General features: G+C 46.6%; 1 protein-coding gene across 1 annotated transcript; it reads right to left on the bottom strand.

The window, feature by feature from the left end:
- On the bottom strand, nucleotides 1–27,293 carry Lsg1 (large 60S subunit nuclear export GTPase 1). Its single transcript, XM_006974482.4, has 14 exons — nucleotides 26,899–27,293; nucleotides 24,975–25,101; nucleotides 20,638–20,758; nucleotides 20,146–20,232; nucleotides 18,748–18,834; nucleotides 11,288–11,348; nucleotides 9,991–10,155; nucleotides 8,611–9,009; nucleotides 6,591–6,692; nucleotides 6,362–6,505; nucleotides 5,552–5,675; nucleotides 3,933–4,012; nucleotides 3,228–3,401; nucleotides 1–460 (listed from the first exon to the last, which is right to left on the bottom strand). Exons 1-14 carry the CDS (start codon nucleotides 26,995–26,997, stop codon nucleotides 278–280), a joined length of 1,953 nt encoding a protein of 650 aa, XP_006974544.1. The 5' UTR covers nucleotides 26,998–27,293; the 3' UTR covers nucleotides 1–277.

A 27,293-nucleotide genomic window follows, 5' to 3' on the forward strand; every position in this document is an offset into this window, starting at 1 on the left:
TGAATCAGTGGCCAATTAATTTAATAACTTTTCAAAAACAAAGTTAATATGCATTTGTATGTATGTTTACACACATATCCGTCAGCCTTCTGCAGAAGGAGACTCCTGGGACACCGCAATGACTGTTGTAGGCACAGTTGGTGCTTCCAAAGGCTGCCACACTGTCTAGACTTCCGGGTGCATTCCACAGTGCCCGTGTCTGGGAAGCCCCACAGGCAGCAGTGGCTTTGGTTCATGTCCACCTGAACGATGCAGACGCCACTTCGGCTGAGCAAGTTCACATATCCAGGTGTCTGTAGAGCCTACGACTTTTCTCTTTTTTGTTTCGGTTGCCATGTTTTTTCCAGGGCTTCCCAGCCACGTGGTTCTCAGCACTCACAGCAGCTGCGCTCAGCAGGCCACTCCCAGGCTTGTAGCCCATCACAGCCTGGACCCCTTTGGTCAGCGCTCTGACGTTCTCCTGAGAGGAAACACAGGAGACATGAACAGGCTTCTCAGGACAGGAGCAACTCACTCAGCACACGGGTCTCCTGTCTCACTCCCTACCCCTCATCTGAGGCTCCCCAGCACCCTCTCTTAGCTCACCTCTTTCCAGCCTTCCTTATCTACTGTTCAGTCCAACAGCTTCCAATGTCATCTAGAACCATCCAAACCCTTGTTAACTCAAACTATTTCCTGGGCATTCCTATTTTTTTCTTTCTTGAGCCAGGGTCTTACTGTGTAGCCCCAGCAAATCTTGAGTTCCCAATTCTCTGTCTTTGGAGTGCTAGGAGTACAGGTATACACCACCACATAGAGCCTGAGTCTCCATGGATGTCAGATCCAGGCTGCTTCAGCATACGTTAGACACTGACGCTCGAGACATATTCAGTTTGTTTAGTAATATGAACACAAAATTATAAAGTAATATCCATGATTGTCACATGCAGTAAAGTATTACTACTGAGGTGAAGGTTTAGATGTGGACATTAAGTTAAGGTAACACTTTCAACTTTTTTTTCTTTTTATTGAAAATATTTTTTTTTTCCTCACATAATGCAATGTTCAGCTTTCTCATGCAATGCCTTCAGAAATCTCTGCAAGCATTAAAAAATTAAATTGAGCCGGCCTTTAACCCCAGCACTCAGGAGGCAGAGGCAGGCGGATCTCTGTGAGTTTAAGGCCAGCCTGGTCTACAGAGAGAGATCCAGGACAGGTACCAAAACTACACAGAGAAACCCTGTTTCAAAAACTAATTAACTAACTAACTAACTAACTAACTAACTAATTAACTAACTAACTAAACAAACTGAATGTTCTGTACGACAATTGTGGCATTGAGAACCAAACCCAGGTTCCCTGCCAGAGCAGCGTGTGTTCTTAGCCACTGAGCCTCTCTCCAGCCCCTACTAAAGAATATTGAAAACACAACCAAATGACTTAATGCTTGTACACAAACCTGACATTGAAAACAAATGCTACCAGCCACTGTGTGAGGTGGTTCCTGCCTTTAATCCCAACATTTAAAAGGCAAGGGCAGGTGGATCTCTGTAAGTTCGAGGTCAGCCTGGTCTACAGAGCTAGTTCCAAAACAACTTTACTGTTATACAAGGCTGTTACACAGAGAAACTGTCTTGAAAAAACAAAAACAATAACAACAAAAACCAACCAAACAAACACAAAAAGAAAATGCTACCAGCTATGATGAAGCAATTCAAGTTACTAATATTGATTCATTTATTTTTATGTTCATGTATGCATGCATGCATATTTGTGGAAGTGAGAAGATGCGTATGTGTGGATGTGGGAGCTGAATGCAAGTACTGGGATCACAGATGTGCACCATCACACCTTGTTTGGAGTGTATACAGATGTCTTCAGCATGTGGAGGCGGGAGGATCAGGAGTTCAAGACCATCCTTAGCTACAGAGTTCAAGGTCAGTGTGGTTATGTAAGACCTTGTTTCATCCCCCTCAACACACACACCACCACCACCACCACCACCACCACCACCACCACCACCACCACCACCACCACCACCACCACAACAACAACAACAAAAACCTCTCACAACTCATTTCTGTACAGGAAATGCATAGGTACCTCTGAGTCTGTGAAATGCTGCTGTTCATCATCAAGTGCCAGGGGAAGAAAAAGGGCTCCACCAGAGACTACTTCAGACGCTGAAACAGCACCGGCAAATGAAGCCCTGGGCAGATGTGGAGCCATGACGCCCCCGGTGCTGCTGGCGAGCATGCCCAACAGCACAGCCATCTCAGACAGGCTGGCTGCGCCTCACAAGCTAAAAGCACAGCTTTCCAAATGACAGAAACATTCCAGCCTGTGGTGCTCACTCACGAATGTGAACACACACCACACAAACAGATGCACGCACACCTAGCAACCTAATCCTATTAGCCAAAACTGTGAGAATACCCCAAACGTCTATCAACTGGCAAATGGGAAAAGAACTATGACGCTTCTTTACAGTAACCTATTTGTAATAAAAAGGGATGACGTGTGGACACACGCTCCGACACAGGTGGACCTTGGAACAGCTAAGCGAAGGAACAGAGGATCACACAGCGTGACTCCACTCGTGAAATGCCCAGAGCAGACCACCCCCCACACAGAGAAAAAGCAGGTTAGTGGCTGGCAGGGGAGGGGGAAAGAGGGGAAGTGAGTGGCTGTCAGTGGTATGGGGTTTCTTTTTGGAGTGATAAAATTCTACAACTGGTGTGGCCATGGCTGCACAGCTGTGGCTATAATAGAAACCACTTCACACTTCCAATCTGTGTGTGGAGCCAGGCTTCGTGATGCACAGCTGTCATCTTAGCACCAGGGAAGCTAAAGTCAGCTCGAGGCACAAAGCAAGACCCAAGAGCCAAGAAGTGGGGTCGGGGAGAGAGCTCAGGGGGCTCCTGTTGCGGAGGACCCAGCTCAGTCTCAGCACCCACATGGTGGCTCACCTCCACCTGCAGGGGACCCGATGTCCTCATGACTTCCAGACGCACACGGTGCAGGTAAAACACCCATATCCACAGGTAACAGTGTGCTGTGTGAACTTACAGTGTCCGTGAGCCTCGTGCTCCCGTGGGTGCTGGGAATCAGACTCAGGTTCTCTGAAGAGCAGCAGAGCTTTAAACCACTGAGCCACCTCTCCAGTCCACTCGATGTTTAAATAGTAAATATTTGGATTTTCAAATGTACTGGATGAGAAGTTACACACAGGCTCTTCTTACACTAACCTGATGGAAAAAGGCTTTGTCAACTCCATTTTCAATCTGTTTGGCTTTTTTGTCTCTGCCCGGCTGGAGTCGTATTTCTTCAGCTTTTGTTTTGTTCTCTAGGAGTTGCTGATGTTGATTCTGGAAGGTCACAGGATCTCTTCCAGGAGGAGGGTGGCAGTACAGTAGTTTACCCTACAGAGACAACAGCACACCGTGACCGCGTTACCCCGGGAGGGCAAAGGTCCTCAAGGCAGGCAGAGGCTGAAGGAGCTTTCTGTGCTTCAGTCTGCAGCAACTCCGGAGTCCACTCTGACAGCAGCTCCTTCCCTGTGACAGGGCCCTTCCCTGTGACAGGGCCCTTCCCTGTGACAGGGCCCTTCCCTGTGACAGGGCCCTTCCCTGTGACAGGGCCCTTCCCTGTGACCTTTCTCTGCACTTCATTTCTAAGTCGTGTTCAGTGTTCTTTGACGTCAGGACACACGCATGGGAACATCAGGCTGGAGTCTAAAATCCTATCATTTCTGAGGGCTGGGCCGGGGCTCAGTGGCAGAGCAGCCGCCCAGCATGTGTGAGGCCCACAGGTCAAGTCCTCGCACCACTAGAAACACGCCACCTGCCGTCAGTCCATCTCAATGGAAACACCTCCCCAACAGGCTGCCCTGAGCTAGAACACGATGCATGGGAAAGGAAGCCTGCTTCCTCAAGGGGGACAGGGACGCTCACTTTGACATAGTCCTTTAGGATGTAACGTGCAGAGCGAGGCTGGTCTGGTTGTCCGTGTGCCGTCATGAATCCTCGCATGCCTGTGAGAGAAACCAACCGTGGGAAAGCTCAGTTAGGAGTCGGCACCACAGCAGGAAGGCCTGAGGTGATGTGCATCGGGTCCCTTCCCACAGCCCCGTGAGGAATTAATTTCTTCTCACCGTGTAACATATATTATCATCAACAACATTTGCTAACGCAGAGTGGCCTCTGCAGCTGATCTAGTATCTCATCACTCAGCATGTGACAGACACGGCCTCTGCAGCTGATCTAGTATCTCATCACTCAGCATGTGACAGACACGTCCAGTTTCTCACAATTAGTTATTCCTTCTATCCCTGATCCTGGGCATTTACTCAGGGAGGCTACCTGCAGGAGAATACCACCTGCAAAACAAAAGGCAGCCCTGGCAGACGTCCCAAACACACCAGGAAGCCTGCTCTAAGGTGAGAGAGAACACAGCTCTTTTGGCAGAAGTGCTGGGTTCAAGACTCAGCCCTGCACATACTGGCTACGCAGCCTTTTCAATTTAGGAGAAAAGACTCAGACTCCTAGTTCCTATCATACACACAGAAACCTGAATGCCGGTCTGGAGAGCGGCTCAGTGGTCAAGAGCGTGCACTGCTCTTGCAGAGAACCCGAGCGCAGGTCTCAGTCCCATGCCCAGTGTCTCCTGGTGTCTGGAATTCCAGCTCCAGGGAATCCAACCTCACTCTTGACCATTTAGGGGGACTGCGTTCATGTGCACAGACTCCTACAGAGACACTAGCGCCCCCTCCCCCGAGAGGACCCAGTTCAATCCTCAGCACCCACATGGTGGCTGACAGCTATCAGTAACTGCTGTCCCAGAGCATCCACTGCCTCCTCAGACACTGGGCATACACACAATGCACAGACATACATGTAGGCAAAATAGTCATACACAGAAAATAAAATTCTAAAAAAAAAAAAATCTTAAAAAAGACAGACAGACAGACAGACAGACAGACAAAGTAGCTGAGTGTTGTGGCACACATCTTAAATCCCAGCACTCAGGCGGCAAAGGGAGGTATCCATGAGTTCCAGGTTGGCCAGGGTTACACAGTGAGACTACCTCACACAGACAAAATCAAAGAAATACAAAGTGGGCACTGGAGAAATGGTTCAGTAGTAAAGAGTGTGTGCTGCTACTACAGAGGACTCAAGGGAGCCAAGTTCGAGTCCCAGCACCCGTTCTGAGTGGCTCCAATGCCTCTGACTATCACGGGCACCAGCACTCATGTACACATAACCTCATACATACACATAAGTGAAAATAATACACCTTAAAAAGAAACACACAGTAAAATTAGAGGAACTTGGCAATGCCTTTAAGATTCCCGGCCAGAGGCTTTCATCTACACAGAGCTCTGTGTGGGCAGTGGTCTGAGCAACTGTACACGTGCAGTCATGTTCTTACAAACAGGAAGTGCCGACTTGATCTGGAGTATGAGATGAAAAGCGGTGGTACTTATGTCATTGGAATGAAACAGGAGATGCACAGTGACCTGCTCCAGACCTCTACGAACACTGCCCGTGATATACAATGACAGACAACTCACATCCATAAGCCGTCAACAGCTCTTCTGAGGTTGGAGGTCGGTAGGGGTCTTCGTCTTCTCCAGGCTTTATAATGTTAATACCATAGGTAGCTTCCAAAACACGGCGTGGGATATGCTGGCAAACGTTAACTTGTCAAGGAATCTACTCTTGAACTGACTCTATGCTCCTACATCTATTTAGCAGAGTACAGTTACTTATGCACTTAAACAGTCTTACACACCAATGATCACCTTAAATGCATTTTTAAAATAACAAGGCCAGGTGGTTATTTAACCCCATCACTCCGGAGGCAGAGGCAGGTGGATCTCTGTGAGTTCAAGGCCAGCCTGGTCTACAAAGGGAGCTCCAGAACACCAGAGCTACACAGAGAAACCCTGTCTCTAAACACAACAAAAACAAACTATCTCAGGGGCTGGAGAGATGGCTCAGGGGTTTAGAACACTTGCCTCTCTTGCAGAGGACCAGGGCTCCATTCCCAGCACCTACAAAGCAGCTCACAACTATCTGTAACTCCAGTTCCAGGGGATCCAATGCTCTCATCTGACCTTCAACGGTACTAGGCATGCAAGTGGTACACAGACATACATGCAAGCAAACACACACATAAAATAAAAATAAATCTAAAAAAAAAAAATTATCTCTGAAACAGACCTTAACACTTTGAGGAACAATACTGTAAACAAACTCTAACTTTGAGAGACTATCTAACAGAGACGCAAAGGATCACGTCTTTGTTTCTAATGCCTACAAGTAAGCTCGACTAAGGCAATGCCCCCCAATCCAGAGTGGTGCTGACACAGGAAGGATATTAGTGATATGGGGGGAACGTGATCTCTCATCTGGTCAATCGGGAGGATCCCATTGCAAATCATCTCTGCTTTGGTGGACACAAAGGATGGCATCACCAGGCCTGGGCAGTCACACAGGCAGAGACCAGGCTCCACGTACAGAGTCTGAAAGACACGTGACAGGTTGGGAGGGGCACACGGCGAGTGGGAGGGAAGAGGAGCAGCGCTGTGGCAAAGAACTCTGAGATACCTGGAAATGCTTGGTGTGTCCAGGGGTGGCCGACACAGACACTTTCTTGTTGCCCATGACCGTGTTGATGGTCGAGCTCTTACCAACGTTAGGGTAGCCCACCTAGAAAAGAACTGGAGGTTACCTGAGTGGTAGAAATGCTAGCCTGGCTGCTCGGAAAGCTGGTTCAACCGGCGATCTGTATGTCTGCTCCCCTTTTGTTCTTGGCTTCATCTATTCAGACTCATCTCGGACACACGATGCAGCTGTATGAATTGTGTTTCTACGGACTTTGCTGTCACCCCTACAATAAGCCTCATCCCCTTTGCCTGCCCCACAACGTTCCATTTATAGGTATCTCACTGTTTCCACCAGATCTTTTACAGGGGTGAAGCTGAGCTCAGACAAACAACAATCACGACTTCTGAACATCTCAACACGTCAGCGCTTTCTAAGTCAGGGCCCAGGGAAATGCGGCAAGCGATGTAGAGTTGTTTGTAGAACAGTGAGTTAAGCTACTCTCAGGAGGATACACGGGGTTAAGAACCCAGAGAGCAGTGGAGGCTACTTTATTTCTAGAACTCAAAGACACATGTAGAGAAACTGGGCTTTCTGATACACATGGAAGTGAACTTTTGGCACAGAGAATAGAGCCTTAAATCTGTAAGGAACTTTGTGTTCAGGTTAGTTCTACTATGGGATTAGGAATCACACTATGCCTGCCTGACCCCAGAGGCAGGGCTTTAGCCAATATTTATAGTAAACACCATTTACTCCATCTTTTTTTTTTGGCTTTTTGAGACAGGGTTTCTCTGTAGCTTTGGAGCCTGTCCTGGAACTCACTCTGTAGCCCAGGCTGGCCTCGAACTCAGAGATCTGCCTGCCTCTGCCTCCCAAGTGCTGGGATTAAAGTCGTGCACTTCCATCGCCCGGCTTACTCCATTGTTTTTAAAATAAGACTTTAGTTATATTTATGTATAAGGATGTTTTGCCTTCATTTTTGTGCGCACCACATGCAGGCGATGCTGGGGGCTGGAGAGGGTGTCAGATCCCTTGGAACTGATAATGACAGCTGGGAGCTGCCATGTGGGTCCTCTGTAAAAGCAGCTCTCAGCTGCCGAGTCTGCTCTTCAGAGCCTACATTTTTTTTGTTTGTTTGTTTTTCGAGACAGGGTTTCTCTGTGCTGTTTTGGTGCCTGTCCTGGAACTCACTTTGGAGACCAGGCTGGCCTCGAACTCACAAAGATCTGCCTGGCTCTGCCTCCCAAGTGCACCACCATCACCACCCCCCGGCTTAGACCCTACATTTTAAGTAGGCCTCCTGTTCTAATGTAGGTGGTGGGACGCAGGAGAGAGAGAGGCTGAACACAGTCAGGATGAGTCACCCTAACTTCCTGCAGAGCTGACAGGCTACCCCTGCTGCGACCCCTTCCACTGTGTTGTTCCTGGAAAGATCTTTACTACAGATGCCTCTCTAAGCCCTTACCTGTCTTGAGCTAGGGCTGGGCCCCTAGAGCCACGCTGTAGCCCACAGCCACGCTGTATTCCTGGGGAGTGGGCAGTTCCACAGCCACCTTTAGAATGAGACCCTAGAGCTGGGATGCCATTTTATTATGTTTACGCAATGACTGTATCTGTCATGGTTTTGGGCCAGGACTGAGATTCTCCCTAAGGGCATGTAAAACAGCGTAAGCTGGTCACAGGATGTCAACAGAACACCGCACTGAAGTCTGGCGGCAACACCAAAGACTTTCTTCTTCTCTTCTCTCAGTAACTGACGTGACAAGGAACTGAACTGGAGGACCACAGGACACATTTCATATAAACATGTATGTAAACTATACAAACCCAGAGATCTTTCCTTTGAGTTGGACCCCGCCCCTCATACTGCCTCCTCCCATGATGCCAGAGGGCACCAAGAAGGAAGCACGTCCTCTAGGACGTCAGCAGCCTGACTATCGGGGGCATGCGTAGCTATGAAGGGACAGAACTGAAGACGCTCTCTCATGTGGAGTCAGCGCCGTGATCTACTCCATCTTACCAGCCCGACAGTTAGCTGTCCGTCTTTCACCTTCTTCCCAGTGTGGAGCTTCTTCAAGAGCTCCAGCAATTCCTGCTTGGACACCAGGTGGCTACGATTGTTCATGGGCTGGCTTTCTGGAACTGTTCTGTTCTGAGCCTCAGAATCGACAGGACAGTGTTCCTTCCAGTCCTGCCCACAGTCCCCCTCCTCGGGGCTGCTGTCTTCTTCCGAACACGTCTGCCAGTCCTCCTCCTCCTCTTCCTCCTCCTGACAGTCCTCATACTCACTGTCGTCTTCGTCACTTGCGGACCCCTCACTAAGTGAGAGCAAATCTCTGCGTGGAGTTTCATTCTCATCCAAACTCGAGGTTTCAGACTCGGTTCTGCTGGCTTCCTCAACAACACTGTTGCCTTGGTCCTGAAGAAGTAACAGACAGGACAAACTTCAGACCTGTGGAGCCGCACCTTGCACTCAGTGGGCTGGTTATGGAGGGAGAACAGGAAATAGACTGGAGACAGGTGTGTGGGTACGCGGGTGCAGCACAGTGATCCGTCCAGGGCGGGCCGAGCCAGGGGCTTCTGCGTGTGAAGTAAGACTGTACCCCTAGGGCTGGAGAGATGGCTCAGAGGTTAAGAGCACCAGCAGGCAGCTCTTCCAGAGGTCCTGAGTTCAATTCCCAGCAACCACGTGGTGGCTCACAACCATCTATAAGTGGAGGAAGGGATTTCTTCTTTCAGTTGGAGCTCAGAACTCAGTAAATTATGAACTCACCCAATGAAAGCACTGTAGTCACAGAACCTATCTTTTTTTAGGCAGGATCTCTCTGTGCCCTGGCTGTCACCGACTATGCAGACCAGCATGGTCTCAAACTCAGACAGCACCTTCTGACTATGCTGAGATTAAAGGCGTTCCCTACCACACCCAGCCTGCACAGCACCTACATTAACACCACCAAAATCAAATGACTGATAAGAGATAAAAGACGAAGATATTACTTCTAAGTGTCTTCTAAATATCAAAGATGCCATGACTAACTTTTTAAAGCTGTTTTAGTAAAACTTGGGTTAAAGATAAAAGAAATAGCATAATATATCTTTAATTCAAGTTTAGTTTGTTTTAAAAACAAACCTAGATTCTGATAAACCCTGACAAGCTCCTACATCCTTCAGCTGTACCGTGGTTTATCTAAAAGCAAATACAAAACCATTATGAAACTTCCTTAAGGTCCCAGATGTGACACCAGGCATCTCTGATTATCTGAAATCACAAAGTATCTGTATGATTGAATCCCCAAACAAAAGTAACTCCTACAAATTGCCAATATAAACAAAGCACATTAACCAAAATTCAAAGCAATCCCTGAAGCCCACCATGAGAAAGTCCCCCAGCCCCGGTTACCTTAGAGTGAATGGTTTCTGCCAAAGCTGACCAGAAAATAACCTTCACACCTTCGTTTTCAAAGTGCGAGGCCCAGGCAAGGCGCTGCTCAGCAGTCAACAGGTCCGCTTTGTTTATCAGAATGACGTTCTCCTTAGCGGCATCTATCTCCTTCACGTAACATTCCTGTAAAGATAAAGGCATTTCCAGTCTGTTCAAACAGGTAAGACAAATACTGGGTTAATTACACTGGAGCTTCCCAATTAAAATTTTTATGTCACCCCCCCACCCCATTTTAAATCACTTTCTCTCTCTTTTTTTCTTTGTTTTTTGTTTTTCAAGATAGGGTTTCTCTGTGTAGCCCTGGCTGTCCTCGAACTCAGAGATCTGCCTGTCTCTGCAGAGAGATCTCGGTGAGTTCAAGATTAAAGGTGCGCACTCACTGCTGCTGCCACCATCAACACCAGGCTTAAGTCATTTCCCTTAAAATATGATTTATTATTGCGTGTGCACAATGTGTGTACATGCACACACTCATGACACAGCGTGTATGTAGAGGTCAACGGAGAACTGAGGGGTCGATGCTCTTGGTCCACCTTTATCTGGGGTCAAGGGGTCAAACTTAGGTGACCAGGCTTGTGCAGCAAAGTGCCTTTAGACCTGCTGAGCCACCTCAAAGGAGGCCCTTAAATCACTTTCTAATTTAAAGATTAGAAATTATGAGACATTCTACTAATTGATCCTTTCTGTGAGCTCTGAGAAGAACTTTAAAAGAACGATTCAGATTTTTGTTACTCATGAGTTTAGAGAAACCACTACGGTCTTCAAATGCAAATATGTGCACCACACATGGGGGGGGGGTTCATGGATTACATCATTTTAAGCAATCCTTACACCTTAGTACGACTCTCATTTTATAAGCGTAGTTCATTTGTAAACTAGCATGGGTGTAATAAGATGTGAAAAGAGAGAACTCAGTGAGATGGATTAAAAAGTGCCTGGAATATCTTAAATAAAAGCAAACTGCCATCCTGACTTCTGTCTCCTGAAACAAGAGACCAGCAAATGGCTAGCAACAAAGTATCTTCCAACCCAGCAGCTAGAACACGGCATGCAAGTCTGTGTGCTTTCTACAGACAACCACTGCAGGAGCAGAGCTCTGTCTACACAGCACATTACACACGCTCCCGAGCTCGCCAGGAGCGGAAGGCTGAGTAAACGAGCTAGAGCAGACAGGATGCGTGCTCAGTCACTAACTGCTGCGAGGAACGCTGTCCCCTTCTTACTGTCCCAAGGATCCAAGTCGGACTTTACTTACCAAATCCTCACATCTAAACAGGAGTGGGTTTCGAGCATCTACTATCTGGACCACAATATCACTGGGGGAAGAAAGTGAGAAAATGCAGTTAGTGTAAAGTAGAAGTGACCACTGACTGACACACAGCGCTTAGCACAGAACTCCCCACAGGTCAAAGTGCAGAGGGTAGGTGTCTGTGGAGTGCTCAGCCAGACAGTACATCTGCATCCCACTTCCTTCCTGCAATGTCCGAGGACCCTTAAGGAAGAGGGGCAGGAAGAACGGAAAAGCCAGAAGGTGAGGACCAGGGTGAAGCAGCGTCTCCTGGATCCAGCAGGACCAGTGCACGGATGAACTCAGCAGCCTAGCGGCCTGCACAGGACCTGAGCAAGATCAAGCCCGTCGCCATTCCAGCTTGGAGTGGATGGGGGCTCACGAACTCTCCCCTACTGACACCTGAAGCCTTCAGGAGGGTCAGTTTTCTTTACAGCTGTGGCCCCTGGTTCATCCACCTTGCTCCAATGGAGGTCAGGCCCCATACCCATGAGCACAAATTGGACTCAGTGGGCTATAAAAAAATAAAACAACAAAAAAATGTATGTATGAAATTCTCAAATTAGAAAAACATTAAAAAAGGAACCACTGCCATGTATTAATGGTAATAATAGGAATTACTTTGCATACATTAAGCAGCTGCCATACTAATTTCTTAAGGCATAGTTATTCCCAGTTTTTATGATGTATATTACAGTCATATAATCTGCCCAAAGTCAGCTAAGAAGTGAGGAAGTCAGAATGGGTGCCCGGGCAGTCTGGACCATGCTCTTCAGCATTCCACTGCTCTAATTGGCTTGGAGGGCTCGTATGACATTTCTCTGCTAAACCTTCCACTACAACTTCTGTTAACTTCAGGTCAGGAGAGTACCTGAACTACCCCCAAGGTGAAGTTCACTAAGTATCCAGTCTGATCTGAATTCACACTAATCACCTACAGCGTCCATTATAGTCAGTATTGTACTGAAACCCAAGGCTGCCAATGAGGAGAGCTGATGCCTAGCTAATGATCACCCACAGGTTCGGAGCATGTGTTTAAACAACAAAATGCAACTAAGTGTCAGCCTAAGGCGCCACAGTGAAGCAAGGATGTCAAGTCCACATGTAAGATGTCTGTCCTCATGTAAAATGTGACAGGAAGACAGCTTTCTATGCTGACAGCAAGCTCCTCCGGTTCAGCGAGATGTAGAAGGGACATAGAGGCCAGTGCTGAACACTGCAGCATTTTCCTCGTTAGAACACTTACTCCCCGGTTCTCAGAGGCCCCCTCCCTCCCTCCAGCCCCTGTGGCTAGGAAGATGGTCAGGGCATGCGGCTACCACCGGAAAGAGATAAATTGCACACACAGCATCCCTACAGCACCCTCACCAGACCCTGATTTGGCCAGCCAACTTTGTTTTCTGAGACCAAGGTCTCACCCCACAGGCACAGACTTCACTATGCTGGTCTCAAACTCAGAGACCTGCTGCTCTTATCTCAAAAGTGCTGGGATTAAAGACATGAGAGGGCTTAGATTTGCTGATTTTTAATAAACTGTTTTAAACTTCTCTAAGTTAGTTTCAGTATCTCCTTCAGGGTGAACTCCATCTTCAAACCAAATTAAGCTACATGACTGCAAAAACGAATAGCCTAAACCACAACAAGACAAACATTAGCTCTATCTACCAACACACAGAAGGAATAAACAGCTTCAAATCAGCAGGGGGAAGACATTCCAGGCTAGCCTGTTGGAGGCATTTATTCAACAGTAACAGTGGGAATGCCTCACTGGAACAGAATGATGTTCTTCTGTGTGCCTCAGCCCTTTCCTGATTTTCCTCCGTGTTGTGTATCAAATCTTTTTTGATAACCACTGTTGAAATTAAAGAGACAGATGGCTCAGCCAACCTGTCAGCAAACAGGAGACATCTGCTATAGGGAAGACATCAATAAAATATTTCCTATTAATGATGTGCCAGTAGTCACTTCGCTAATATTTCTAAATTACTCAGGTCAATTTCTATGCGATACAAACCATATGGTGTGAGTAAAACATATTGCTATATTAAGGAAGGTGTTGGCAGGATGACTCAGCCGGTAAAAGCTTGTTGTCAAGTCTGACAACTAAGTTAGGCCCTGGGACCCACATGGTGTAGGACAGAACCAACTCTCACAAGTTAGTCTCTGATTTCCACAAGTGTGCCATGGTGGTCAGTGCCCGCCCCCACCATGTGGATACTTGTAAATGGTTAAATGTAATGAAAAACTCTAAAAAGGAAATACAGTAATAGTTCAGCAAGTAATACTGTACTCCAACTGAACCTCCAACTTTTCACATGTACAGGCTCACTTTGGGGAACCCAGATGCTAACTTAGGGGCAGGAAAAGTAAATAGAGTACAACTTGTTAGTCACGGAAGACTGACTATAGAGGTTGCTTCTGCCCCCCCCCCCGCCCCCCAAGAACAAAAGTAACGGCCCTCATTAAAGAACAGGAGCACAGCCACAGACATGCCTGGTCAGTGAGAAGGAAGGAAGACTGTTTGTGCCCCAGAGGCCCAGGCAGGAGTTGAGCACACAACTGTGGGAGTCTAACAGTAAGTTCCCAGGCTGGTCTGCTCTTGTGTCTCAGTACCCAGCAGCAGAAGGCTGGCTTACTGTGGGTAAGGTGAACCTGAGCTCGGGCACGGGACAAGACGAGGAAGGAGGAAGGAGGTGTTGGATGTAGAGGAGGGATTAAACACAGACCGACCCGTGAAGACGCCCAGCTCCTTTCCATCACCACTATGGAAATCCTTTTTTTTTTAATTTTTATTTTTAGACTTTTCCAATTTGGTGCAGCATATGTTTTAAGGTATGTTCTAACAATTTTCCAAATTTCATTGCTATCTGTCCCTCCCCTTTGCCTCTAATTTTATGGATGATCGTCTCTCTTTCATTTGGTTTGGCAAAGAATTTGTTCATCTTGATCATTTTTCGAAGGATCACCTCTGTTTCATTGACTTTTTGTTTCCATTTCATTAATTATTTCTTTTCATCTACTGATTTTCAGTTTGTTTTGCTCTTGTTTTTTCTAACTCTGTGAAGTGTATCTTTAAGCTATGAGGTTTTGGTTTTTTTTGTTTTTGTTTTGGTGTGTGTGCATGTGTCTTTTTTTTGGGGGGGGGGGTTTCGAGACAGGGTTTCTCCATATAGTTTTGGTGCCTGGCCTGGATCTCGCTCTGTAGCCCAGGCTGGCCTCGAACTCAGAGATCCACCTGGCTCTGCCTCCCGAGTGCTGGGATTAAACACCTGGCTCTTTTTTTTTTTTTTTTGTCTTTGTCTTTTGAGGCAGGACTTGAAGGTGCTATGTAGCCAGAGATGAACCTGTTTTTTTTTTTTTTTTTTTTTTTTTTTTTTTTTGAGGCTGTACATGGTGGCACGGACCTTTAATCCCAGTACTTGGGAGACTGAGACAGGCAGATCCCTGTGACTTCAAGTCTAGCCTGGTCCTACAATATTGAATTCCAGGGCAGCCAGGGCTACAGAGTGAGACCCTCTCTCAAAACAAGTATGCAAAAAATAAGATTTTTAAAGTATGTAATTTGTGTGTGTTGATATAAGTGAGTGTGTGCACAGAACACATATGAAGGTCAGAAGGTAACTTTTGGGAACTACTTCTCTGCTTCCCACCTCTATCTTTTGAGAGCCAAGATTATAGGCAGGCACTACCATGCTGTGGTGGCTTGTATAAGAATAACCTCCATAGGCTCACAGATTTGAATGCTTGGTCATCGGGGAGTGGCACTACTTGAGAAGGATTAGGAGGCGTGGCCTTGTGAGAGTGGGTGTGGCCTTGGAGGAAGTGTCACTGGGGGTAGGCTTTGGGTTTTCAAAAGCCCCAGCCAGTTCCAGTGTCTCTCCCTGCAGCATGGAGGTCCAGATGTGGAACTCTCAGCTGTTTCTCTAGCTGCCTGTGCGGCACCCTGTTCCCCACCATGATGAGACTGGACTAAACCTCCGAATCGAGAAGCAAGCCCCAATTAATGCTTTCTTAAGAGTCACCATGGTTATGATGACTCCCCACAGCAACAGAACACTGGCGAAGACACATGGCCCAGTTTTATGTGGTACCGAGGATCAACCCAAGGGTTTATGCATGACAGGCAGGCGCTCCTATCAACGGAGCTACAGCTTCAGACCCTACACAGAGTTCTGTTCTTTTCCTTTTGAGACAGGGTCTCACTTTGTAGCTCTGGCTGACCTGGAGCTCACTGTGTAGACCAGGCTGGGCCTGCCTCTGGAGAGCTGGGATTAAAGATATCACTACCACGGGCCCCCTCCCCCAATTCCTTAAGGTAGGCACTTAGAAATGGCTTTTCCCATAGACTTGGGTATGCTGTGTTTTCATTTTCATTCCTTTTTTCTTTTCTTTTTTTTAAACTTTAAGGAACACACAGGTGCTTGTCATCAAACCTGAACACGCGAGTTCAATTCTCTAGGTCCCACATGATGAAAGGAGAGGGCCAACTTCCTGAAGCTGATCTCTGACCACACATGCATGTGGCATACATGCACAATTAATTAAATACATGTAAAACAACAACAACAGGGCTGGAGGGATGGCTCAGGGGTTAAGAGCACTGGCTGTTCTTCCAGAGTTCAATTCAGGTCCTGAGTTCTATTCCAGGTCCTGAGTTCAATTCCCAGCACCCACCCAGTAGCTCACAACCATCTGTAATGAAATCTGGTGCCCTCTTCCAGCCTGCAGGGATGCAGGCAGAACACTGTATGCATAAAAAAAAATAAATATTAAAAAACAACAACAACAAACCCTGACAGAAAAGATAGAAAGATACTAACATCTTAGAGTCTTCCAAACAACTGATCCCTGCCCAGTCTCTCTACAGAGGTTCACCAGTAGGCAAACTATATCTGAACAGCTTTGTAGTACTTCATTCTCAAATGTGAATGGAAAACAAATGCCAGTCATTTCAGTTCAGCAGAAGCCAGGATAAACAGAGAAAGAGAACAAAACGAGAACCATAGGTAAGCATGTAGACGGCATCTTCCATCAAGGTCAACAGTGAGGTACTGCAGACTCTGTGTCCACTTCTCTTGGGAAAAAGCAGAGCATACCCTCAACTCTATGGAAGCTCTGAAGGACACACATCCATTCTGCTCTGCCAAAGCTCCCCAGGGGAAGAGGACAGGATCTGCAAGCTCAGCAGAGCCTGAGACTTAGGAGAAGCTTATGCAGGAGAGACTTATGTAGAACCTGCCAGCAGCAGCACACTTCTGCTGGGTGGGGGACAGTGGCTTTAAAAAGTCACCTGGGTTGGGCATGGTGGTGCCTGCACTTTTTTTTTTTAATTTATTTTTGAGCCAAATTTGAAGAGGGCTTTATTAAATACTGGCCAAAATGATGGACACTTGCCAGGTCCATATTCGGGATTCCTAGAGTATGGCAGTGAATTGCATTAATCAAAGGCTCATAAAGGCAAAACCTACAAATCTATATGCTTCCCACTTTTGTCCAATCAGGGACAAGCATACATCCTGATTACTTCCTGCCTGCATACCTCCTACCTACATGTGATCAAGCAGCCTGTGCAGTTGGGGCAACCAAGCTTGTTTACCGAAGTGAAAAAAGTGGCTTGTTATCGTGCATGAACAACAGCCCCAACATTCCAGCAAGTTCTCTGTCCTTGGGCATGTGGGGCTTACAAGGAGTTTTTGTTTCATAGCTCTCCTAAGCACAGTAATTTAAACTTTTTTCCCCCTTCTGTCTTAGTTACATTTTATTACTGTAATGAGACACCATGACCAAGGCAAATTATAGAAGAAAGAGTCGATTTGGGGGGCCAGTTTCAGAAGGTGAGTCCATGACCATCATGACTGGGAGCTTGGCAACAGGGTGCCTGCCTTTAATACCAGCACTTGAGAGGCAAAGGCAGGCAGATCTCTGAGGTTGAGGCCAGCCTCGTCTACAGAACGAGATCCAGGGCAGCCAGGACTATATAGAGAAACCCTGTCCCCCAAACAAAGACAGACCTTGGTTGTCCTCAGTCCTTATCAACCATGCCTCCTCTGCTACAGCCCCCACAGCTTTCTTTCCGCAATCACACTGCTCCTGGCTTTTCACTAGGCGCCTGTGCTCGGAGCTCAAGGGCTGCGTTTCACTCCTCCGGGTGTCCTTGGAACTTGGCTGAGCAGTCTCTCCTCACAGCACACACTTCTGAAGCTGCGCTTTTCCAGGAGGACCTCAACCGTCAATGTACATTGGCTGAAGTAACCAGAGGAGCTACGGAGCTCCCCTTATGCAAACATTTACTTAGTTATTTACTTACTTATCTTTATTTTATGTGTGCAAGTGCTTGGGTGCCTGTATGCCTGTGCACATACATGTATCTGCAATGTCTTGGAGGCCAGGAGAGGGATTTGGCTCCGCTGGAACTGGAGTTAGAGGCAGCTGTGAGCTGCCATGTGGTGCTGTGAGCTGCCATGTGGTGGTGTAAGTCCAACAGGAGCTCTTAAGTGTTGAGCTGTCATCTCTCCAGCCCTGTCTCTACTCTTACACACCTGTCAAACGTAGTCATCGAATTACACACACATTCACACACATCGCCCCTGGTACCGAAAAATGAACCTAAGGTCTCACACATGCCAGATAAGTAAGTGTTCTACAACTCAACTACCTCCCCAGCCCTAAAAACCACTACAATTTAAATGAACCACAGTGTATTTTCAGGTTTCTTTTAAAAAGAAGTGAAAAGAGAGCCGTGTTAAATTAGGTGCACGTGTCCATGTGAGTGTGCACAGGCGCCATGGCGGCCAGGCCCCAGGAACCTGAGCTGCAAGTAGCTGTGAGCTACCTAATGTGAGTGCCAGGAACCAAGCGCAGGCCCTCTGCAAGAGTAGCAAAGCTGTTCCGGCTCAGTCCTCTCTCTGGTCCTCTGATTTTAGCTTTTACTTTTTTTTTTTTTTTTTGGTTTTTTCGAGACAGGGTTTCTCTTGTGTAGCTTTGCGCCTTTCCTGGAGCTCACTTGGTAGCCCAGGCTGGCCTCGAACTCACAGAGATCCGCCTGGCTCTGCCTCCCAAGTGCTGGGATTAAAGGCGTGCGCCACCACGCCCGGCTTAGCTTTTACTTTTTAAAAATTAATTTCTCTGAAAATGTCACCCATGCACATAATGCATTCTGATGATGTTCTCTCTCCCTCTCTTAGCTCTGTCCCAGCCTATGAATACCTCCCCCATCTTACTAGTCCCTTTCCCAGATTAGACTTTTGGTTTAGTTTTGTGACTCTTTATAGTTTAGTCAGGGCCACTTTCTGTTTTTCATAGTTCTCAGGAGCTCACTGTGTAATTTACTCTCCCTCTTGCTGGATGCAGAGCACGGAGCACATGTCAACATTAGGTTCAGTAACAACACTGCAATGTCTTCATTAAACAAGGAAAACATTACTCACCTTCTCTCAATGACCCTCCAGAGCTGGCGCCAAAAGTCCAAATTTCGTTCAAAGGGAGTCAATATCAACTTTTGTTCCTCTTCTAGCCTGGCTTCAGAATGAGAAGGTTACATCTCTGCCTGATCATAATAGTATTAGAGAATTATAAGCACTCAAATTCATTACATTAAGAAGATATGTATATAAACACTATTTTGTTATTATTGTTTATGGTGCTGGGGATTATGCCTGAAGTTTTGTGCATGTCAAGCAAGTGCTCTACCACTCACCACATCCAGCCCTCTTTTGACTTTTGTTTGTAGCCTAGGCAAGCTGTAAGTAGCTTAAATTACAGGCCTATCCCACCAGACCAGGCTCTGTCCAATTATTTTAATATACCTACTGTTGAGTCAACACAAGAATAAAACTTAGTTATATTATAGTCCACCAAATTCAAATTTTATCCTTACACAGCAGGAGTTTCTCTCTTACAACTCTTACTGAAGACTGCTCAGAGGAGCACCTCTGGGAACTAAAAGGGCCAGACAGGTGGCTGAGGAGTTAGGAACACTGGCTGCTCTTGCAGAGCACCCACATGGCAGCTTACAACCTCTTGTAACTCCAGTTCCAGGGGAGACAATGTATGCGCTTGGCGCACATACACCCTAACGCGCACACACACACACAAAATGAATAATAAAAGACTAGAATGGAGCAGAATAACCACTGAGCACCTCTGTGCACAGCTGCACCTGCACCCAGCAATGCTGTCTATATACACACCAAAACACACCTGTAATGGATGCTACCACCCTCCCCCCACTTAAAACGGCATTTTAGTCATTTACTCTGTGTGCATGTTTAGAAGCCAACAGACAACTTGTGGAGTCGGTTCTTTAGGTCCTGAGAACCGAAGGGCTGAGAACTTTAGGTTCTTTAGGACTCAGAACTCCAGCCTAGTATTTCCCTTTTCTTTTAAAAGGCTTCAGGAGGCAAATGGTAGTGCAAGCTAAAATGCCTAGACATAGCGTAAAATGGCTGGAGTTTTCCTGTGTCCTGCCCAGTCCTGCAGCTGCTCAGAGCCAAGTAAACACACAGAGCCTTATATCAATTACAAATTGCGTGGCAATGGCCTATGGCTCAAGCTTCTTGCTAGCTAGCTCATATATCTTAAATTAACCCATTTCTATTAATCTACATTTTGCCACCTGTTCCATTACATGTTGCTCCCTGGACAGCAAGATGGCATCTCCTCCTTTCTTCTTCCTGTCTCTCCTGGATTTCCTGCCTGCCTCTAAGCTGCCTTCCCATAGGCCAAATGGCTTTATCAATCAATCAGAGCAACACATATCCACAGCATAAAGAAAGACATCTCACAGCACCAGCACTTCCAGGCAATCTTCAGGGTCCAATACTCACCGGACAAGCTGGCGTCTCCATTTTAGAAAGCTATCTTTCTCTGCCTGTTTCAGTTCTTCAGGGCTAGTTTTTCTGTCCCAGTTTGGTCTGAAACAATCACAGAAAGGAAGAAATTTATATATAAGCTACCAAATTCAAAAGAGAATTTGGATGTAAGTGGCAGCTGAGATAGAAGCAGGACAATTATGAACGACTAAGAATATATTATTCAGTGGCTATGTCTCTTTTACATTTTTTATTAATTTATTATTTTACATGTATTACTGTTTTTGCCTGCAAGTATGTCTGTGCACCATGTGTGTGCCTGATGCCTGCAGAGGCCAGAAGAGGGCATCACATGCCCAGAACTGGAGTTACAGACAGCTGTGAACTGCTATGTGGGTGCTGGGAATTGAATATGGTCCTTCAGAAGAGCAGGCAGCTCTTAACTACAGAGTCATCTCTCCAGCCCATTCTGTGTCTTCTGATGATCTAAATTCTTGCTCAACTTACCTCCTCGGTATACACAAGAACTGTCTGTTTTCTTCATGGAGTTTCTTAATTCTCTGGCTCTCCTCAAAAGACAGCAGTCCAGTTCTAGCCTCAGGGAGCACAAACTTGATGTTAAGCTTCTCTGTTCACAGAAAGAAAAATGCTCTTAGTCGGGATGCAATCCAGAGGCTGAGGACGTACCTCAGTTGCTGCAGTGCCTGACTGTGAGCTCCAGGAAGCCCTGTGTTCTACCCCTAGCCCTGGACGACCAGGTGTAGTGGTACACACCTGCGATCCCAGCACTTGGGAGTGGAAGCAGGAGGATCAGGAGTTTGAGGCCAGCCTGGGATACTGAGATTCTGACTCAAAATCCAAAAAAGGTAATTTAAAATACTGAATGTTGATTATTTTTATAAGCTCGAATACCAACCACTTTCCAAAACAGAATTTAAGCCTTCTTAGGTTAATTTTTCAATTAATTTTCTACACAGAGAAAGACATCTTCATTACCTCACTAAAACTTCCAAAAAGCTACGACTTCTTTGAGTACCATGTCACAAAATTCCACGTGAATGGATGTCCCGGTTACAGAAACAGTAATAATGGGGAAGGATTATAAAGATTCAGTACAACCAATTTCCTCATTTTACGTGTGTAGTTTTTAGCTCATAGTAGTAGAGGCAAAGATTTAGCAAAAGACTTGTTCCTTTAGAACCAGTGAACTACTATTGTTATAATTTATACAAGATATATATTAATGGTCATTATTAGTGGCTGTATCAAAAACAAGAAAACCCCCGAGGGGTCCTGCGTGACTAGTAATAGAGAGATGCGTGCTCTAGAGCGCTAACCCTCGGGCTGCTGAGGCAGTCCCTGTTCACAGCTCAGCCATCACCTGGACTGTCTGAGACCCGAGAAGGCAGCTACACTTCCTCCTCAAGCGGCAAGTGAAACGCAGTTTCAAAGCCCTGAGCAAGGACTGCAGCCTGCTACCCATCAAACCATCACAACACCAGGACCCTGCAGCCTGGTAACCTCCACTACTGTTACCCACCAGGACTCACCCTATCAAGCTCCACCAACGGCTGAGCACTCCCCATAACCGATGCTCTTGCGGTGTTAGCGTCTCCGTCCAATGGCGACTGTCCACTGTACCCCACTTAGCTCCTTGATTCCTGCCCTTTCGCTAATTCACGGAAGTCCTTGCACATCCATCCCTTATCCGCTGCTGAATTCCCGTGTGTCACCAGATGCACACCGCTATAGGAAATGGCACCGTGCTACGGCTACGGCATGGCAAACGGCTAGGCTGAGGACTGCCCAGACCCAGCCTTCCCATGGAGGAGGAACTGCACCAGCACTTGGTTAGCCTGCCCCAGTCCCTCAGTGGCAACTGCTCTGCCCTTCCCTTTCCCGAGGACAACCTTGTCATCACCTTATGCAGAGGCAATGGAAGCCGCTGGACGCCAACCATTGCTCCACACGTCTCTAGATGTGCACCCACCTTCAGGACCCTGCGTTCACCTCCCTGCAGGACCTGACCTTTCCAACTGTTTCCAACCCCATTCCAGTCCCACCTCCCTCCAGTCCCACGCTCTGTCCCTCTTCCTCATCCATCTGTTTTATGTTTGGACTGTAACTTTTAACTACACAATCGCAAAGTAAGCTCTCCTTACAAACCTTTCTCTGACCCACCTCCAACCTTCTCTCTATCCCGGCCACTCCGAGCCTCTCCCTTGAATTAAACGTGTAGCCTTCAGAGTCTCTTTATCTAATATTCACATGCATACACAGGTTGGTCACACGCACACACCTCACATGTTTATTTATGGGGGTGGGACATGATACATGTGGAGGTCCGAAGACAACTTGATGGAGTTGGGTTTCTCCTTCCACCGCACGCGGATCCTGGGGACCTAACACGGGGTGTGAGGGTTGGCAGAAGAGCTTCATCCACCGAGGCCTATCCGCAGCCTGGTCAGGGAACACAGTCTTTTGACTTGACAACAGGCCGTGGAGAGCCTTTGTGTTAACACCTGGAGTTAATCCCCTCCTTTCAACTGCTGCTCAGTAGTTCAGCCTGTCTATACCAGAGCAGTGACCTCCCTGCTGACGGAGCATTCAGCACCCACACTTCCACAGTTAGATACACCACTTTCTGTGCCCTTGTTACAGATGGAAATTCACTGGTCTAGACCTCACTTGCTGAGTCAGAGTCTCCAGAGGAAGAGTCAGGAGTATGTTTATGAACAAGATCTCTGAGTTACTGCTGCCCAGTCACACGAGAATAACCCTCAGAGCATCACGGAGAAGCAGCTGGTTCACAGACGTACACTTCCAGTTTCTAACTCATCTTGCAAACCCAAAAGTCTTCTTTTCAGAGGGACAGGGTCTCACTAAGTAGCCCTGGCTGTTCTGGACTCACTATGGCGACAAGCTGGCCCAACTCATAGAGAGTCACTTGCCTTACTGGGATAAAGGTGTGTGCTGTTTTTCAATCCATAGGACATAATCCATGGTTCACTCTTTCTCCCTCCCACCTAAACCCACACTGACATGGCCTGGTAAAGGGCACTAAGAGCCTTTTCCAATCCAGCTTTATGGGGTAATCCACATTCAGACAGAAACCTCGGAGAGAAATGTTTATCCATTAGCACGTACTTCCCATTCCCTATTCTGTCTTTGTAAATATGCCTACTCTGGACTTTTCCTATAAAGAGAACCATGTTTATATTCTTTCCTGGTGCTGGGCACCGAACTCAGGACTTTCCACATGCTTGGCAAGTGTTCCACCACTGAATTATGTCCCCAGTTCAGAATGTTTTAAACGGTCCTGAATGTTGTAGCCCATATCAGAACTTGCTTTTTTTTTCATGGCCAAATACTCCATTGCATGTGTGTGCATATTAAGACATACTGTGCACCACAACCATATAAAGCTAGGAGGTAGGCAGCATGACTACCCCCTGAAAAGAAAAATCAAAAACCCCCGATTCAAAACAATCCCTAAAAAAAAAAAAAATCAAAAACTCCCAAATCAAAGCCACCCCTGAAAAAAAAAAAATCAAAAAACCCCCAAATCTAAACACCCCCTCCCCCCATACACACTCACAAAACACAACAGAAAACGACATCTGAAACCATGTCATTAATTGTCTAAAAACCTATAAAGGAACCCTTTACCATTTGTCCATCCCGTCTTCTCCTTTTAAAGACAAGGTCTTACTATGTTGTCCTGAGTAATCGAACTCAGTATGTAGACCAGGCTAGCCTCAAACTCACGGCCTCTGCCTTCTGGGGTGACAGGCGTGTGCTATCACACTTGGCCTTCCCTTAAACTTATCCTCCCTGGAATCTGGCCCTGGCCCACCCCGCACCGTCTGTGCCTATTACAGCTTGTCCCCTGCATCAGCAAAACCAAACTTGTAACAATTTCTGAACAAAGCAGACTGCTATTTCATATCTTGTCTAGATGCCTCTGCCTCTCTGTTTGACTTTTGCTTGGAGATAGGGTTTTATTATGTAGCCAAGGCCGGGAATTTACTATTTGTGGCCCAGGCTGGCCTCAAACTTGGGGAACTGCTCCGACCTTAGCTCGCCCAAATGCTGGGATCACAGGTGTGCATCACTGGGAACGGCTGTCTCCTGTTCGATTACCTGCTCATCCATCTTCTGTCAGATAGAATCTGTTATGAGCTCCATCTTTTACGGCCCACTGTTTTCTACAGACTTCTTTCAAAATGCATAAAAGAACATTTTAAAGAAATAAAATTTATCTTTTAATATTATTCTGAGTAGCCAGTACAATGTTTGAGAATAACTAGTGCTAAACAAAGGCATTTTGAACAAATGAATGAATGACTTGCTAAGCAGCATGCCATTCACAACAGTAAGAGAAATAACTTATAATAATGCTATTTGTCAGTTGTTGTCCTAAGTGCTTAGAAAACACACACACACACACACACACACACACACACACACACACACACACACGACTAAGTACAGGTACCTGAGAGCAGCAAGGGTATGTTTTGAGCCTGATGTGATGATGTACAATCTAAATAAAGTAGGTTTTGTTGTTATGGAGACAGCTCTTACCACGTAACCTTGGCTGACCTGGAATTCAGAGATCCAGCTACTTCTGCCTCCAGAGTTCTGGGATTAAACGCATGAGCCACCACACCTAGCATCTGAAGTGTTCTTTAGAGCTGAATTTAAAGACCAGCGTGGACTTTACCTTACCCCCATGGAACTTTCCCATAGTGCTCTTGGATTAAAGACAGCCTATGCATGCATAAGAAGTGAGCAAGACGGCAGTGACCAGTGTCACAAGCACTAGGTAATAAATCACTTACCAGCCACGAACTCAGTCCCTGCAAGTTCTGCAGTTGCAAGGAAGTCCTCAAGGGAGCTCTGTTCCGTCACTGACTGAAGATTAAGGCGGCCCCAGTCATAGCCATCATTGAGTTCACTCGTGTGCAACTACAAACAAAACACAACACAAAGACTGAGGCATCTCCTCTGCTCCTGGCATCCCATTGGCTCTGAACTTTGCTGGTACTGGTCTATGTCCTTCCTCAAGGTGCTTTGACGCTTCTCCAATGTACACTAGTTAGGCTGGGGGCGTAGCTCAGCAGAATACTTGCCCTTGGCGGTCAATGGCATCAATATCCACCCATGCAAAAACCCCAGATCAAATATTTAAATGAACACTTCCTTACCTCAGCAAGGGCACCTCCCTTCCATCATTCAGTTTCATCTTCAGACTCTTCTGAAGTGAACTGTATTGTGTCTTTACTTTACTACTTAGGAAACTGAGGTTTAAGCAGGTAAAATAATTCGGCTGTAGTTGCAAACTAAGTAGAGAGGCAGAGGTCGAACCCAGACTGTCTTGACTCTGCCAGCCAGCTAGTTAAAAAGTTTCCACTGGGATGTATGAGAAGGACTGTTTTAAAGCGTGGTGATACATGCTGTGATCACAGGAGCAGAGCACAGAGGCCGCAGGTCTCAGGGCCACCCTGAACTGTGTAGACGTCTACTCCCCTCTTCTCCTTAGTCTCCTCCACCCCAAACCCCCAAGGGCTAGAAGACTGGACTGGCCGGGATGACCATTAAAAAAGATCTAGCTGCAAACTATTAAGTTGATTTTCTCATACAACCCAGAGTTTGATAAATACCATCCTGCTATATGCTTACTTACAGGTACAAACACAGTTCTTAAAAGAAATTAAAACACAAGCTTAGAATTAATGACAATCAGAATACAGATTAGAATTTATTTTTTTAACACTTAAATTCAGCCACTCCAACTATTTCCCAAATAGTAGCTACTACAACAGTAAAGTCCCCACAAAACCAGTTAGCTGACCAATAATCAAACATCCAGACTTGAATACTGAGACGCATGTGTGTATCCCTCCAGCCGTCTGGTTGGTTGGAAAATGGGACAGTGTGATAGACGTGCAGTCACATGAGCACCAAGGACAAACAACTTCGGCACAAGATCTTAATGAGAACTCGGAATGTTCTCAAATACTCTAGAGAATAAAAGTGACAACTAGAACAATAAACAAAAATCAAACCACTTCTTCTTCTTTTTTTTTTTAAAAGACAGGAGCCATGGTGAGCCTTAAACTCATTATGTAGCCCAGGCTGGCCTTAAACTCATAGAGGTCTGCCTGCCTCTGCCTCGTGGGTGCTGCGATTAAAGTAATCTCTCCACTTCATTTACTTTTTAAGGCTCCTACTACGATCCTCCCCAAGCTCCTAGAAGCAACGTTAATTCCTTGAGCTAAACCCCAAGGAGGAAACACAGGGGAAGCATGGATCACAGTTATTTCTTTTTCTGATGGAACCAACCACTTCTAGAGAAACCATTCTCTGGATAATTAAAATCGGAATGTTTAAAGATCTATCCAAGCGGGGCGGCCATGGCTTGTAATCCCAGTACCCTCCCGGGAGAGGCAGGAGGAAGGTAGTCCTGGGCCAACCTTGGCTGCACACGGAGGCTCGTTCAAAAAACATTTAAGAAAACAAATTATTTTCCTTTAGACATTTCCAAGAGCGCCCACGGCTTCTAGAGTAAAGATCAATCACAGGCAAACATTCCGACATGAAAGGCTACACACGTTTCAGTCCCACCTAGTCCGGTTTTAAAGCCTCTCTTTCCTTTGTGACCCGCTTCGAAATCCTGCTCAGGTGTGACTTTGCTCCAACTTTTGTAGCATGAAGGCGCTCAGAACGAGACGGAAAGGCTATGGATGATAAGGATTTCCTTACCCAGGAGTCGGTGTGACGTTGGCCGCGGCTTCGCTGAGTCTGATGCCGGATGAGTACCCGGCCCAGAGACCCGCTACCCGGCGCTCTCCTCCGGCCCATAACAACTCCACAGCGGCACGAACCTCCTCTTCGCAGCGCGTGAGGCTTCCGGCTTCCCTGGCTCTGAATCAGGAAGTGACGTATATGAGCGGGTCCAAGTGGTTCAGGGCCGAAGTTGAGCTGGGGGAATGGAAAGACCTGTTTCAGGATGCTCTTGGTAGATCTCGAGCTTGAAAATATTACAGAGAAGAGATGTGGACATTGTTCTGGGGACTCCCTTAGAGCTACTCCTACGACTGTCTCAATTTTGGATAGGCTGAACTACTTTTAAGGGAATGGCACATCCCAGAGTTGTG

The sequence above is a fragment of the Peromyscus maniculatus genome, chromosome 12 (assembly GCF_049852395.1).
Source record: "Peromyscus maniculatus bairdii isolate BWxNUB_F1_BW_parent chromosome 12, HU_Pman_BW_mat_3.1, whole genome shotgun sequence".
NCBI classification, from domain to species: domain Eukaryota; kingdom Metazoa; phylum Chordata; class Mammalia; order Rodentia; family Cricetidae; genus Peromyscus; species Peromyscus maniculatus.

Bases quoted from the DNA above. Each gene is read 5' to 3' on its own strand.
- Lsg1 (XM_006974482.4), bottom strand. From the start codon at position 26,997: ATGGGCCGGAGGAGAGCGCCGGGTAGCGGGTCTCTGGGCCGGGTACTC. The intron at 20,233-20,637 runs GTAAGTTGAGCA...TGATTGTTTCAG, and splicing joins TTCTTGTGTATACCGAGGAG to ACCAAACTGGGACAGAAAAA. The intron at 6,693-8,610 runs GTAAGATGGAGT...GTTCTTTTCTAG, and splicing joins GACAGCTAACTGTCGGGCTG to GTGGGCTACCCTAACGTTGG.